This window comes from Trachinotus anak, unplaced genomic scaffold (assembly GCF_046630095.1).
Source record: "Trachinotus anak isolate AG129_WGS33_773 ecotype Australia unplaced genomic scaffold, CSIRO_AGI_Tana_v1 ptg000003l, whole genome shotgun sequence".
NCBI lineage: Eukaryota > Metazoa > Chordata > Actinopteri > Carangiformes > Carangidae > Trachinotus > Trachinotus anak.
The window spans coordinates 5,117,753-5,130,060 of record NW_027273854.1 but is presented as its reverse complement, the minus strand read 5'-3'; the positions used below and the strand labels follow the sequence as shown (position 1 = coordinate 5,130,060).

General features: G+C 45.2%; 2 protein-coding genes across 4 annotated transcripts in view; one reads left to right on the top strand and one right to left on the bottom strand.

Moving 5' to 3' along the window:
- The window catches only part of rpl19 (ribosomal protein L19), a 198,000-nt gene that overhangs the window by 67,606 nt on the left and 118,086 nt on the right, over positions 1-12,308 (top strand). The gene's annotated exons all lie outside the window — the stretch shown is intronic.
- Positions 1-12,308, bottom strand: part of arhgap23a (Rho GTPase activating protein 23a) — a 69,771-nt gene that overhangs the window by 45,402 nt on the left and 12,061 nt on the right. The window contains exon 1 of one of the 2 annotated variants that reach the window (XM_071468349.1): positions 10,247-10,524. The exons of the other annotated variant lie outside the window; for it this stretch is intronic. Coding sequence (XP_071324450.1) covers positions 10,247-10,300 — 54 coding nt within the window. The 5' untranslated portion in view covers positions 10,301-10,524. Of the gene's footprint in view, positions 1-10,246; positions 10,525-12,308 lie in introns of those variants that run through there. 2 annotated transcript variants of the gene reach the window in all.

Sequence of the window (12,308 nt, the reverse complement as noted above, 5' to 3'; positions counted from 1 at the left end):
CAGGGCTCCAACAGGCCTCCAAACTCTCTCCACCCCCACCTCCACCACCACCCCCGCCACCACCGCTTCGTTTGCATCTGGGTGAAGGACAGCCATACTCCGAGTCCCCCTCTTTTTGCCTGCTTCCCTCCCCCCCTCCACAAGCCCAGACGTATATATTTAGCTCATCTCCGCCTCTGTGTAATTAACAGATGAAAATTATAAGTTTCAGACTTAAGGATGACGTTGTTGTTCTCCTTGGCTGAAGCTGGACCCGAGATCACATCTCAGCTTATATAGTCCCAGAGCCGGGCAGCGGTCCAACGTTTCGGGGTGTGGTGGAGGCGATGCTGAGCCAGGGAGGAGGAGGAGGAGGAGGAGGAGGAGAGGTGGGGAGAGCAGGGCTGCAGAAAGGAGCCTGAGCGTTTATTAGAGCAAGCGAGATGGCCTGCCTGCCTCCAACAGGCCTGGAGTTTCCATTTGAGGTCATCTGGTTTTTACATTCCTGCCATGCACCAGCGCTCACACCACGCTGAGGAAGTCCTCCATCCAGCTCGCACAGGATCGCACAGGCCAGCGACTCTCAGAGTGGAGTCTGGGGGTGCAGAGAAGCCACTTAGGGAGCTCAGAAATACTTCAATGTTTGGGTCTCACCGACAGAACATGGTCACCTGGGAGTCTGGGTGTTTGTGATGTGAAAATATTGAAATTGTTGGTATATTGGCTGCTTTTTTCCAACCCTCACAACCCCCTGCCCACTCACACTGACCTCTTTAACCGCTCAACGGTCGGTGCCTCTGAGCAAAAGATATTCACACAACATAATCAATTACTGCATGAGCCCAGAGGCTGACAAATCAAATCTGCTCTCCTGTAAAATCTCAATTTTCTCCAACCCAGTCAACTCTGAAGCCTCAAGCGAAGCAGAGCCGATCACATGCGACTCAAAAACTTTTACACGAGCTGCTTTTCTCACACTGTGTGAACCAGAGATCAAATCCAAACTGGTTCTGCCCTTTGCCCTCTCTCCTCCTCCTCCTCCTCCTCCTCCTCTCTTCATCACTCCCCAGTGGCACAAAGATGGTACACAGATACCGCCCGGCATGTTTTGAATACAGGAGGATTGGCCCACGCTATCGTTTCATCTGCCCGCTCCTTCCTGTTGACACGCAGCGGACTGTAAAACCCAGCTGAAGAGGAAAGGCATCTCTTGGAGGGACAGGGATGCTGCCGGTGTCTGTGTGCGTGTTCGCTGTTTCCTCGCCGACCCCACAGGCCCCGCCCTTTGCATGTTTCATGTAACGATGAGACCCATATGCCAAGCTGACGCCGATGCTGCCTCTGTGTCTTTAGCCTCTGTGTCTTTAGCCTCTGTCACTGTGTATTAGCAGCCTCTTAATGCCAGGATGTCTGAGCTCGCTCTCCCCGCAGAGATAAACTGTCCTCTGTGGTTTCATGACTTCTTTCATAAGGTCGGACGTGCGGCCTCAAGGGGGGAAGGATGGGTCACGCTCGTCTCGCCGTTTTTGGCCCGATGGGATGACAGCGAAGGATTGTGACTGTTGACATAGGAGTCACACACACACACACATATGGTCTCAGTCTGTTTTTGAGATGAAAGACACACTGGCACTGCTTAGAGCAAAGAGGAATGCTAATAGAAACATACTGTCCTGTTCGTTTTCACTCTGTAAACTGAGGGAGCAGAGGGGGAGGGAGAGGATATACAAGAATCACACTGAAACAAACCTTTTATGGCACAAATTTACAGAGGAATACCAACTGCTTTCAGCATAAAACTAAGCTCAGAGAGGCCTTTTTTTTTTTTTTTTTAGGAAGCAGACCTGACTCAAGAACGGCTGCACATTCAAGACAAAGGCTTGAGAAATGAAGGCAGCTGAAAAACAGGAGGATCCTGAAAGGAGATGACCAAAGAAGGCAGCAGAGAGGGGATCAAAGCAGACAGCAAGTGCTCGGAGAAAACAACAGTGTTCGGGAAAAGGTTTGAGTGTAAAGAAGAAAAAAAAAAAACAAAACTCGCCTATCAACAAAGTTGGAGACACCACAGTGGAAAAAAGGAACAGAGGAGGAAAAAAAAGAGGAAGAAACAGGGAGAGATAGAGAGATGAACACAGATCTGTGTGTGCAGAGTTGCTGGATTTGCATGTGCATAGTCTTCTGGTTAAGGTGATGTTTGGGATAATCTGAGAGTTTTGAATATTAGCCAAATTAATGATTATACTGGATACAACGGTGCATGAGTAACCTGGAGTAATGTGGGGCTTTCTGAAGCAGACCATTACAGGATTATATGTGTGAGTGTTTGGGATAAAACAGGATTATAAAAGCTACTTTATCCAGGTTGATTTAACAGCTCAGTGAACGAAAACGTACCCTTAATATTTAAAAAGTTGTTTAGTTGAACACAGAGCTGTGCGGCTTCGAGTTAACTGTTCCGGGTAAAGGAAACAGACAGATGTGTTTGTGAAACAGCTTTTCTGAGGGATTACTTCCTGACTTTAAATTCTAAACACAGGGTGGCAAATGACAAAAGAGAGGAAAAAACTAAAAGACCTGAATTTTTTTTTTTTTTTTGCCTTTGTTGCCTCTGAACAGAATCCAGCCACCACAACCTAACTCAGAAAACCTAATATCCTGGAGACAGGGCTGGGTGACAAGAAGCCACAACGTCACTGCGCCCGGCCAAGAAATAATCACAGCGCACGACTCCACATTTCTCTTTGTGTACGGATTTTAAAAAAGTGTGTTGCATATTAAAATCTTGGGTCTGCGCACAGACATGAGAGAGGAGGAGAGGTGACATGTTGGATCACTGATAGATTCAGGACCGGAGCGAGTGTGACCTGTGTTAACCTCTGGGAGAATCTTAGTGAGCGTGTAAACAGAGGCGATGTTGTGCTGCTCCAGCAGGCATCAGGAAAACCACAGCGCTCTATCTCTTCCCAGCATCCACTGCTCCTCATTAGCTTCCTGATAATCTCTGTCCCGTGATTCTGCCGGACTGTCAAAACACCCCCCTCCTCCTCCTCCCTACCTCTCTCTCCCTCCAAGACTGCTTACAAATAGTAAGAAGAGCAGCACTGATGGTTGTGTGGTAGTGTGCATCTGTGTTGTTGCTGCACATCCACAGTGCGGCCTGTTTAGGAAGTGGAGCGAGAGGTCAGTGAGTCAGCTCACTCACCCCATTGAAACAACAGTAATTCACTGCAACTGACCTGCAATTCACAGTTCATCGACTGTCAGCCGGAGCTGTGATGGGCGTTAGCTGGCCCGCCGCCATCTACAGTATAAACAAGCCCAGAGGAGCCTCCCTGATCTCAGAGTTACGCACAGTGAGCGACCATCATCACACTGCTGCTGCCTGGGCTCCTCTTCTTCTTCTCCTCATTAATGGACGTCGTGGCCTCGGTACAAACACCAGAACATGCTGGGATTCTCTGACAAGTTGATTACACACTTGAACTTTTCCTTTTCAACAACTCTGATGGATAGCACTGATATTTTAACACTGACATCACACAAAAAAACAGCCTTTGCATTAGAGAATAAAAAAATCTGGAGCCTACAGGGAGCAGTTTCACCATTTTCACTGAGGTAACTGTTCCTTCAAAGAAACACTGACGATCAATTTACTAACGACAAAGAATACTCTGCTGTTAAAAAAAAGATGTGTAACTCCTCTGAAAGTCTATCAGGTCTTTCTCAGTCTGAGTGTGGAGACTTTTCTAGCAGAAAGTCTGCAGCTGAGCCTTGGGGTTGTTGAGTTTAAAAGTTGTTTGTGTTTCTTGGGAATCGAGGTTGTTCTGGAAGATAATAGTGAGTTGCATTATGGGAAACATGGGATACATCATTTCTGGATGTCCCTAAACTCCATGACAGTGCAACAGTAAACTGCTGCAGTCTCATTTTAATAACTTTGGTTGTATTAGGCCATTGATAAAGCTTTGTTTGTCAATGAATCAATCTAGTCCAACGAAAACCAAATATTCTCTTCTTCTCTAATGCGAGGATGTTCTGCAAGATCAGAGAAATTATATTTTTCTGACATTTCATCAGCAAAACGATTCATCAGTGAACTAAGAAAATAATCGGCAGTTAAATCTATAACAAAACTAATCAGTGGTTTTAACCCTTAATTTACATAATCGACAGGATTTCTGCATCAATATGATGAAGCACCTTGATGTGTCAGGTATTAACTCCCTGGATTACACAAATCTTATTTTACCTAGAGAATTACTTCACTGTGATAGAAGATTTAACCCACATCACCCATCCCTGGTAAAACCGAGAACACCCAGTAACAGCCTGTCAGTAAACACTCAGCTCTCTGTTACTTCGAGTTTTACGACAGCAGTGTGAAATTTGGCAGCTTCTCTGCAGATTATGAAGCGAAAACTCGCTTTCCTTTTTGCTTGTCTTCACTTTTCATTGCCTCGTTTTGTTCAGGCGGCCCCGCTGGCATCATTCTCCCCCCGTGAGTCATCAGGATTCGCTCTATTTTGCTATCTCCTGCCCTCCTTTTCCTCCTCAGCCCTCCTCCTCCACCTCCTCCTCTCTGTTCTCCCTCACATTCCAGTGCAATCCCTGCTGTTTGTAAAAAAGCACACACACACACACACACACACACACACAGCTGACTGGAGCGAGACACAGTGCACCATTCAGCTTTTCTGCAAACACACACTCGCTCTTATCGTCAGCGCTCTTTGCAAAAAATGTAAACAAGATGAGGACGCGACGCAAAAATGTGCACGGTCGATATCAGAACGTGAGAAAGACAAAACAGGGATCCCATCATCTGAAAGGAGATCAGTCAAATGGAGGCCCCTGCTTAACCCCCGTGGCCCCTGCTGCACACAGCGACATGGGTTCCCCTCCTGCCTCTTTAGCCTCCTTACTAGGGGCCAAGTGTGCGACGAGGGGGGAGCCCCTGACCCCTGAACCTTGACCCTGATTCAAACCCCGCCTGGCTGCCTGGCTACGATCCCGTAGACAGATACAGAGTCAAATCTGCATTTCAGGACAAGATCCGACCTGTTCTCCATTCCTCCGGTGTGCTGAGCATCACATCAGCACGAGGGCCCTCACTGCACCACAGCCTCATATTTTCCTGCACAGAAACAACACACACATCAACACAGCGTCTCTGCAGCCTCGAACACAAAGAGGCACTGACACAGGCCAGACCATCAACAGGCTGAATCTAATTAGCCCTCATCTGTTTCTGAGAGAGGCTTTGTTTCACACCAAAGCTCTCAGCGCCTGAGAGTCAGACGCCACATGAGAAACACCCAGCCGGGACGAGAGGCTCTCTGCATGAGGGGAAGGCGACTGGGTGACAGGTAAACTTCACATCTGGCTAAAATGTTGAAAAGAAGATAAAGCACGGGGGCAAAATGGAAAAGAAATCCAGAGCAGCTTAGGACGCCACTCATGCAGCATCTCAATATTCACTATCATTCATTTTTGCTGTTCATTTATAACTAACATCTCTGCAGAAGGGTGCAGCTCAGGCCATCGGATTATGAGGTTCTTCACCTCTGTTGAGTAGGGACGCTCCGATCCGATTTACTGGATCAGTATCTCCACCGAGGCTCATCTCACTTTACACAAAACTGACCCCAGTTAGTTCCATGAGGTCGACAGATTCTAACTGCAGGAAAAAAGAAAACAGTGATATCACATCAGTGCTCGGCATCCGCAGATACCCTGAGGTATGAGCGGAGGACGAGATCGGATCAGTGCAGCGTCTATCAGAGAAAATCCTTCTGAGCTTCTCCCGGATGAGAACACAGGGAAATAACCTCCTCACTTCACCTGTGCAGTTATATTATCAGCTGCACAGTCACAGTCACATAAACACAACTAGTTAACCTCTTCAACCCCACTAACCCACTAGGTCTTTATTAACTCCTGCTGCACAACCAAGCTTTGTTTAAACCCACTGAACTTTATTGCAAATCCCAAAGTTTACAAAGATACCAAAGCCTGAATTTTCAGAAAATCTATATTATCAAAATACTTCCATTGGATGACATGATGCATAAGACATAAAAACATGGAGTCTTGTAAACATCATGTAACTTCAGTAGGAAGTAGTATGTTCCAACCTCAAAGCTGCTGAAGAAAGAATAAAAGAGATGAACAGAATCATGATAGTAGTTGAATTCACAGACCCCTGGAAAAATTCACATGTAAAAAGTAAATTTACTTTGTGACTTCAAGTCAGGTTCGGCTCTTGCAGAGAGCAGAGTGACTGACTGCCTAAAAGGAGATCAATAAAGATCCATTAGCAACAGAAACACGCCTGCTTTGCAGAGCTGCTCTACAACAGCTGCTACCCTCTCACCACCGTAAACAAGGTCAATGATGACTGATGTCCTTCGCCCACCTATACACAGGCTGCACCATATTTGTTCAGCATCAAGGACTTCCTCGTGCAAACATGAGGGGAGGGGGCCAAATTAAAACTCGGCGTGGAACTCGGTTGTAGCCTTAACTTCAAGAGAGAAGGCATCTGAATACAGAGTGTGTGTGTGTGTGTGTGTGTGTGTGTGTGTGTGACGACGTTTCATGCACCTGCAGCCAGATTATGAGTTATGTGTGTGCAACTCTGACACTTTAAGTGTGATGTAAAAATGCTGGAGTGCCTATATTTGTGAACACCTGTGCTTGGCTCTGCATGTGTGTGTGTGTGTGTGTGATTAAAGTGTGTCAACACACACACTCTCCAGGTTAATGATTGTGAGGTGCGAGCGGTGGGTGCAGCTGTCGTCTGGAGGCCCGGAGCTGAGGAATGCAGCAGAGGTGACGGTGTCGAGGCGGGAGGGCGGAGGTGTGAAGGTGCGAGAGACGTTTTAATGGCGTTAACGGACTGATGCAGGACACTCTGTAACACACAGTTTACTGTAAGATGCTCTGTGTAGCTCCGCCCACTGAACTGACACTGTTAGAGACCAAAAACCAAAATCAGGTTTCGGGTATTTTGCACATTCAACCTGGAAACAAATGCCATTTTCTGATGTAATTAGAAACTAATGGAGAAAACTGGAGAGTAGGTTTAACTTCTCTGACAGATTTTTTCTAGTAATTTTTAGATGTAAAATCTACAAAATTCACAGGAAAAATCAATGAGTAAAGTAGAACTGAAACCATTAGTGGATTAGTTGATCAACAGCAAATTAATCAGCAACAACAACTTGTTTGAAGAAACTTTTTAACATTAAATTCACTGGTTCCAGCCTCTAAAATGTTAAATTTAGCATTTTTACTTTTCTGGGTTTGGATTGTTGTTTGGACAAAACAAGACATTTAAACATGTCAATCTGGGCAGTGGAACAAAGCTGAACCAATTAATCAAGGGAATAATCAGCAGACTAATGGATAATGAAAATATGCTATTATGCTAATTATGCTAATCATCTCCCATCCCCTCAGACTGATCCTGACCGTGATGTGATCATCAGGTTGGGAACCAGTGGTGAAGAATATAAAAACTAAGACCTGCTGTAAAAAGACGAATGGAAATAAAAGAGAGTGACAGTTCATATAAAAATCACACACATTCGCAGCATTGCATCACAGACGGTGCGATGTTCCTCCTCCGTGGTGAAGCCATCTGCTAGTGATCACAGAAATGCTTCCCTCTGCAGCATCATACAGCTGCTCTCAGTTAACGCTGCCTCGGTCAGGAACTGATCCTGGACCTGCTGACTACATGAGGCCTCTGTGGATTGAGGTGTGCAGCCTTTCTGAGGTGGCTGTCCCGTGATCAGCTGGATCAGCAGGCGCTCGGCGTGGACTAGAAGACAGGTAAGCAGACCTCAGATCAATCTGCAGTTTGGGTTTTTAGACTATTATAAACGATCCTGGAGGAGCTGTCAGCAGAGCTCGGGGTGAAGACAGCTCTCATATCAGGGCTGGAGAACAAACCACTCGTGCAAGTCGTGTCTGGAGACTGCAGGGTGATACTGCGTTAGCCTGCAGTGTATCAGACCAACCGGTACACGTGCAGCAGGGACGAGAAAGGGGCTTTAACATCGACCGGCTCGGCCCAAGATTTTCATAAAAGCTCTCTCATGTTTCCCGTCATCAATATTCTCTGACATCACGTGGCCCCGTGCAGCATTAGACATCAGGAGCGCTGCTCATCCTGCCCTCTGCCCCGCCCCGCCATCCTCTGCCTCATTGATCTCAACCCATAAACCCTGCACTGCTACATTAGAGCAGGGCCACTAACAACATTAAACCAGTCCCACTGGACATCATCGCAACTGCTCTCATCACACGGACGCCCTCGGCCTTTCCTCCCTCTGCTCGGACGCTGAGCCAACGCAGAAAGGCTGATTTTACTCTGAGGCCCATTTTGAATCAGATTCTAGTGTCATTTTGCATCTCGCTGTTGGTCTTTATCGCCTCATCTTCAAGGGGATTAACGTCCAATCACAAGACTCAGGGAAGAGATGATAAGAAAATGTGTGCAGGTTATTTCTGTCTGTGTTTCTGTCTACTGTACGACACAGCGGCTGCCACAATGGTAAATTCCTCTCTCCTGGGCGAGTGAGATGAGCTGGGTGTTGGCTGAGACATGCAGGGTCAAAGGTCAGGTATGAAAAAGGTCAGGGACTGAGATTAGAGAAGTTGAGGTCAGCAGAGAGGCCTCTGTAAAAAGAGACATACGCTCACAGTTAAATGAGCGACACTGTGAATGGAGCTTTATGAGTTCCTGTGGGTACACACACACACACACACACACACACACACACACAGCAGTTGTTATACGTTCACTACAAAGTGTTTAACGTTTTACTACAACTTTATAAGTAAAAAGCGTAAAATTGAAAAGATTAAAGTGAATTCATTGCGTTTGAAGAAACACTCGCAGCTCTATTACAGCAACATACAACCAGAGAGGTTCAATTAAAGTGTGATCACAGAGGAGGAAGTGTTATTCACTGCTGGAGGGGAAGAACTCCACAGCAACAGATAAAAAGAGACAGTCTGAAAAAAAAAAGAAGGGGGGGGGGCAAAGGTAGGTGGGAAAATGGGGGGAAACTGAATAAAAAACAGACAAAATCCTAATTAAACCAAGACTGAGCAACGTTGCAAAACACAGGAGAGACACCGGCGAACATAACCTCGTATCCCTCCTCCTGTACTCCACATTCAGAAAGCAAAGGAGCAAAGCACACACACACACACACACACACACACACACACACACACACACAGATATAAAGAGCCAAGGACCCTCTGAGGTGAAATCAAAGCACACACACTCAGCTCCAGGGCAGGACAGCAAACCATATGCCTCCTTCCAACAAGCAGACCACCGCCCAGGCTGACATATCTTACCTCATGACTTCACTATGACACACCAGAGTCTGCACTCACATTCCTGGAGACTGCAGGAGGAACTCAGTGTGTACTGTGTGTGTCTTTAACCGGGCTTTCAGCAAAGCAAAGTTTCCTTTATCATCTCTCAACCTCACTTACTGCTCTTTAATTTGTCTTCAGAGGAAGGATGCAGTTCAGGAAACACCCGCCAACTTTTCTTTTTTTTTTATCTATTTGCATAACACCATGAAATCATCTGAGGCACGAATGTCTCTTTATAGCCTAAAGACATGTTTGATGCAGTTGGGAAGGAAAAGCCTGGATGCAAATAGAAGTGAAGCATCTTCACATCTGAGGATGCTGTCAAGTCTTGTGATGTTAATTGACTCAAGTCACAGGTTTCCCATCTTCTCATGAAGACACCCCCATCCTAATGTGTAGCTAAAAAAAAAAAACACACACACACACACACAAACCAAACTGCCAATAGCCTCACAAAGAGCCATAAACAGCTAATTAACTGGCTCATTTCTCTGCATCACCCCTGCTTGGGACGTCCGGTCCACGCCGACAGCCTGTCCGCCTCCTGGTGCATCGGCGGCGGACAAAGGACTGAGGCAGCCCGGGCGTTAGACGCGACTCTGGATGAGTTTATTCACCACTTGCTGCAGAAACACACTGATCAAACACTTGCTGGACGTCGGTGAAGTGTGTGTGTGTGTGTGTGTGTGTGTGTGTGTGTGTACACAGTGGCTATGTAAACTAGTGTTAATCCTCTTAGGAAATCACGCTCTCTGACCGGCCCCGCAGCCACCGCACCTCCGACCGTCCGAGCACAATAAGGCTCAGGTACCGGCGTAACGACGAAGAAGCGGGGGGGTTAACGGTGTCAGCGCCGTGTACTTACGTGGTTCTCAGAGTAGGGTGGTATTCCAACAAGGCAAAAAGCAACTCCATTCATTGGACAGCAGAAACTGTGCGGCTGCGACCAGGAGAGGCAGATTTGTTGCTGCACAAGCGGCAACAGGAGCAGACGGAGCTCAGGGAGTAACAACGCAAACTTATATGTTCAACACTTCTCCTGCTTCCTTCCTCCTTAAAAAAAAAAAAATAAAAATAAAAAAATCCCTCTGTTCCCGTTGTTTCAGTGCGCTCCCCCCTTCTGCCTCCTCCTCCTCATCCTCTTCTTCTTCTTCTTCTTCTTCTTCCGCCAGACCGCATCAGTTGCACATAACTAAATCCGTCTGTGCTCGGCCACACACACACACACACACACACACACACACACACACACACACACACACACACACACACACACACACACACACACACACACACACACAGACACACAGGAAGTCAGGAGACACTGCCTTCAAAGTAAATGTCCACTATGACAAAAGCGGAGCTGAGACAAATTAATATAAACAAATAGTGGAGCGCTTATTTCTCATAGGTCTGAGGAGCCTAATATTTTACTTTAGAAGAAAAAGCAGGCTACAGTTTGCTCATTTTATCAATTTAATGTGTAAATATTAACTATTATTATCATTTGCATTTGCAGTTCTCTTAAAATGTGATTTGAAAAACACTTTTGTAAGAGGCCACTTGGTCGGAGCTTTTATAAGTTGGACACGACCGGAAATAGTGCATTTGTATCGCGGTTAACTTTACACTGTGGGAACTGAAAGGGAGTCAAATTAGAGGAGGGTGCGTTGGGTAAATGAGTGCGCTCCGCCCTGCAAACCCACAGCGTGCGGGCTCCCTCTGGCTGCACCAAAACAACTGGGAGCTGGGAGGAAAGTAAAAGTCAGAGTTTTAAAAAAAAAAAAAGTGTTTTTTAAAATATATTTTTTGTAGCCCATAGTAATTAACAACTGATTAAAGCACGGGCAAGTAAAATAAGCCTTAATAAAGTTATCACCAAAGTTGACTTAAAGTCTCATTATACAGGCAGAAGGTATGTTATCTTATTGGATTATAATTGCTGAAGCATTTCATGCTATATCAGGTTGATGTGGAGCTAATTCAGACTAGGCCTATATGTTATGTGCTCTGTGGCAATTCAATTTACTATGTTACAAAGTTTTGTAATTTGTGCTCATTATGAGCTTTAGAAAATTTTAATTTGCATCTAAAACAGCAAACAGCTCTCGATGTATCATCCTGAAATGTATCATAAAATGAAAATACTCAGGTAAAGTTTCTCAAATGTTTACCTGAGTATAAATGTAGGCTACTTTGTGGGAATCCAATAACACTTACTCTCATCAAACAATCTGCTAATTATTTCTTCAATTAATAGTTTCATGTTTGGTCTAAAACGTTTTAGAAAGCAGACAAAAATGTTCCTCACAGTTTCCTTTACAGTTTCTTGTTTTGGAAAACCAACCAAAAGCCAAAAATAACTGGGGAATTCTTGGCACTTTACATAAAAAAAAAATACCTAAACAATGAATTGTGCATTAAAATAGTTGCTGTTTAATGAAAACATAAGCATCCGCCATAATTTCAGATGTACTAAAAACCTAACGTCAACCTATAGTCATAAATCACTGCCACCAACAAAAGCCACACGAAAGTCCGAGTAAGTGTGTGACTCATGAGAAATTCGACGGAGAAAGGGCTAAACAAAGACCGAGGGCATAATTCACTGATGTCAGAATTTCTTCCACGCCCAATCAGAAGAGACTATAAGTCATACATGTTCAGAAAAGTGTTGACAGAATTGTATTTTTAGCTGCACATGAATACTGTCCACATGAATCAACAGACGTACAGCACAGTCAGGGGAAGTTTACTCATCAGTGAAGCAGGAAATTCAGGCTTCTGCTGCTTGGAAGTTACACTACATCAGACTGTGTATATATATATATATATATATGTATATGTAGAGGCTGTTGCTTAATGTGCAGTGGATATAAATGTGAACTTCAGTCCTGGAGATGGAATAAAAGTGAGACGCATGAAAA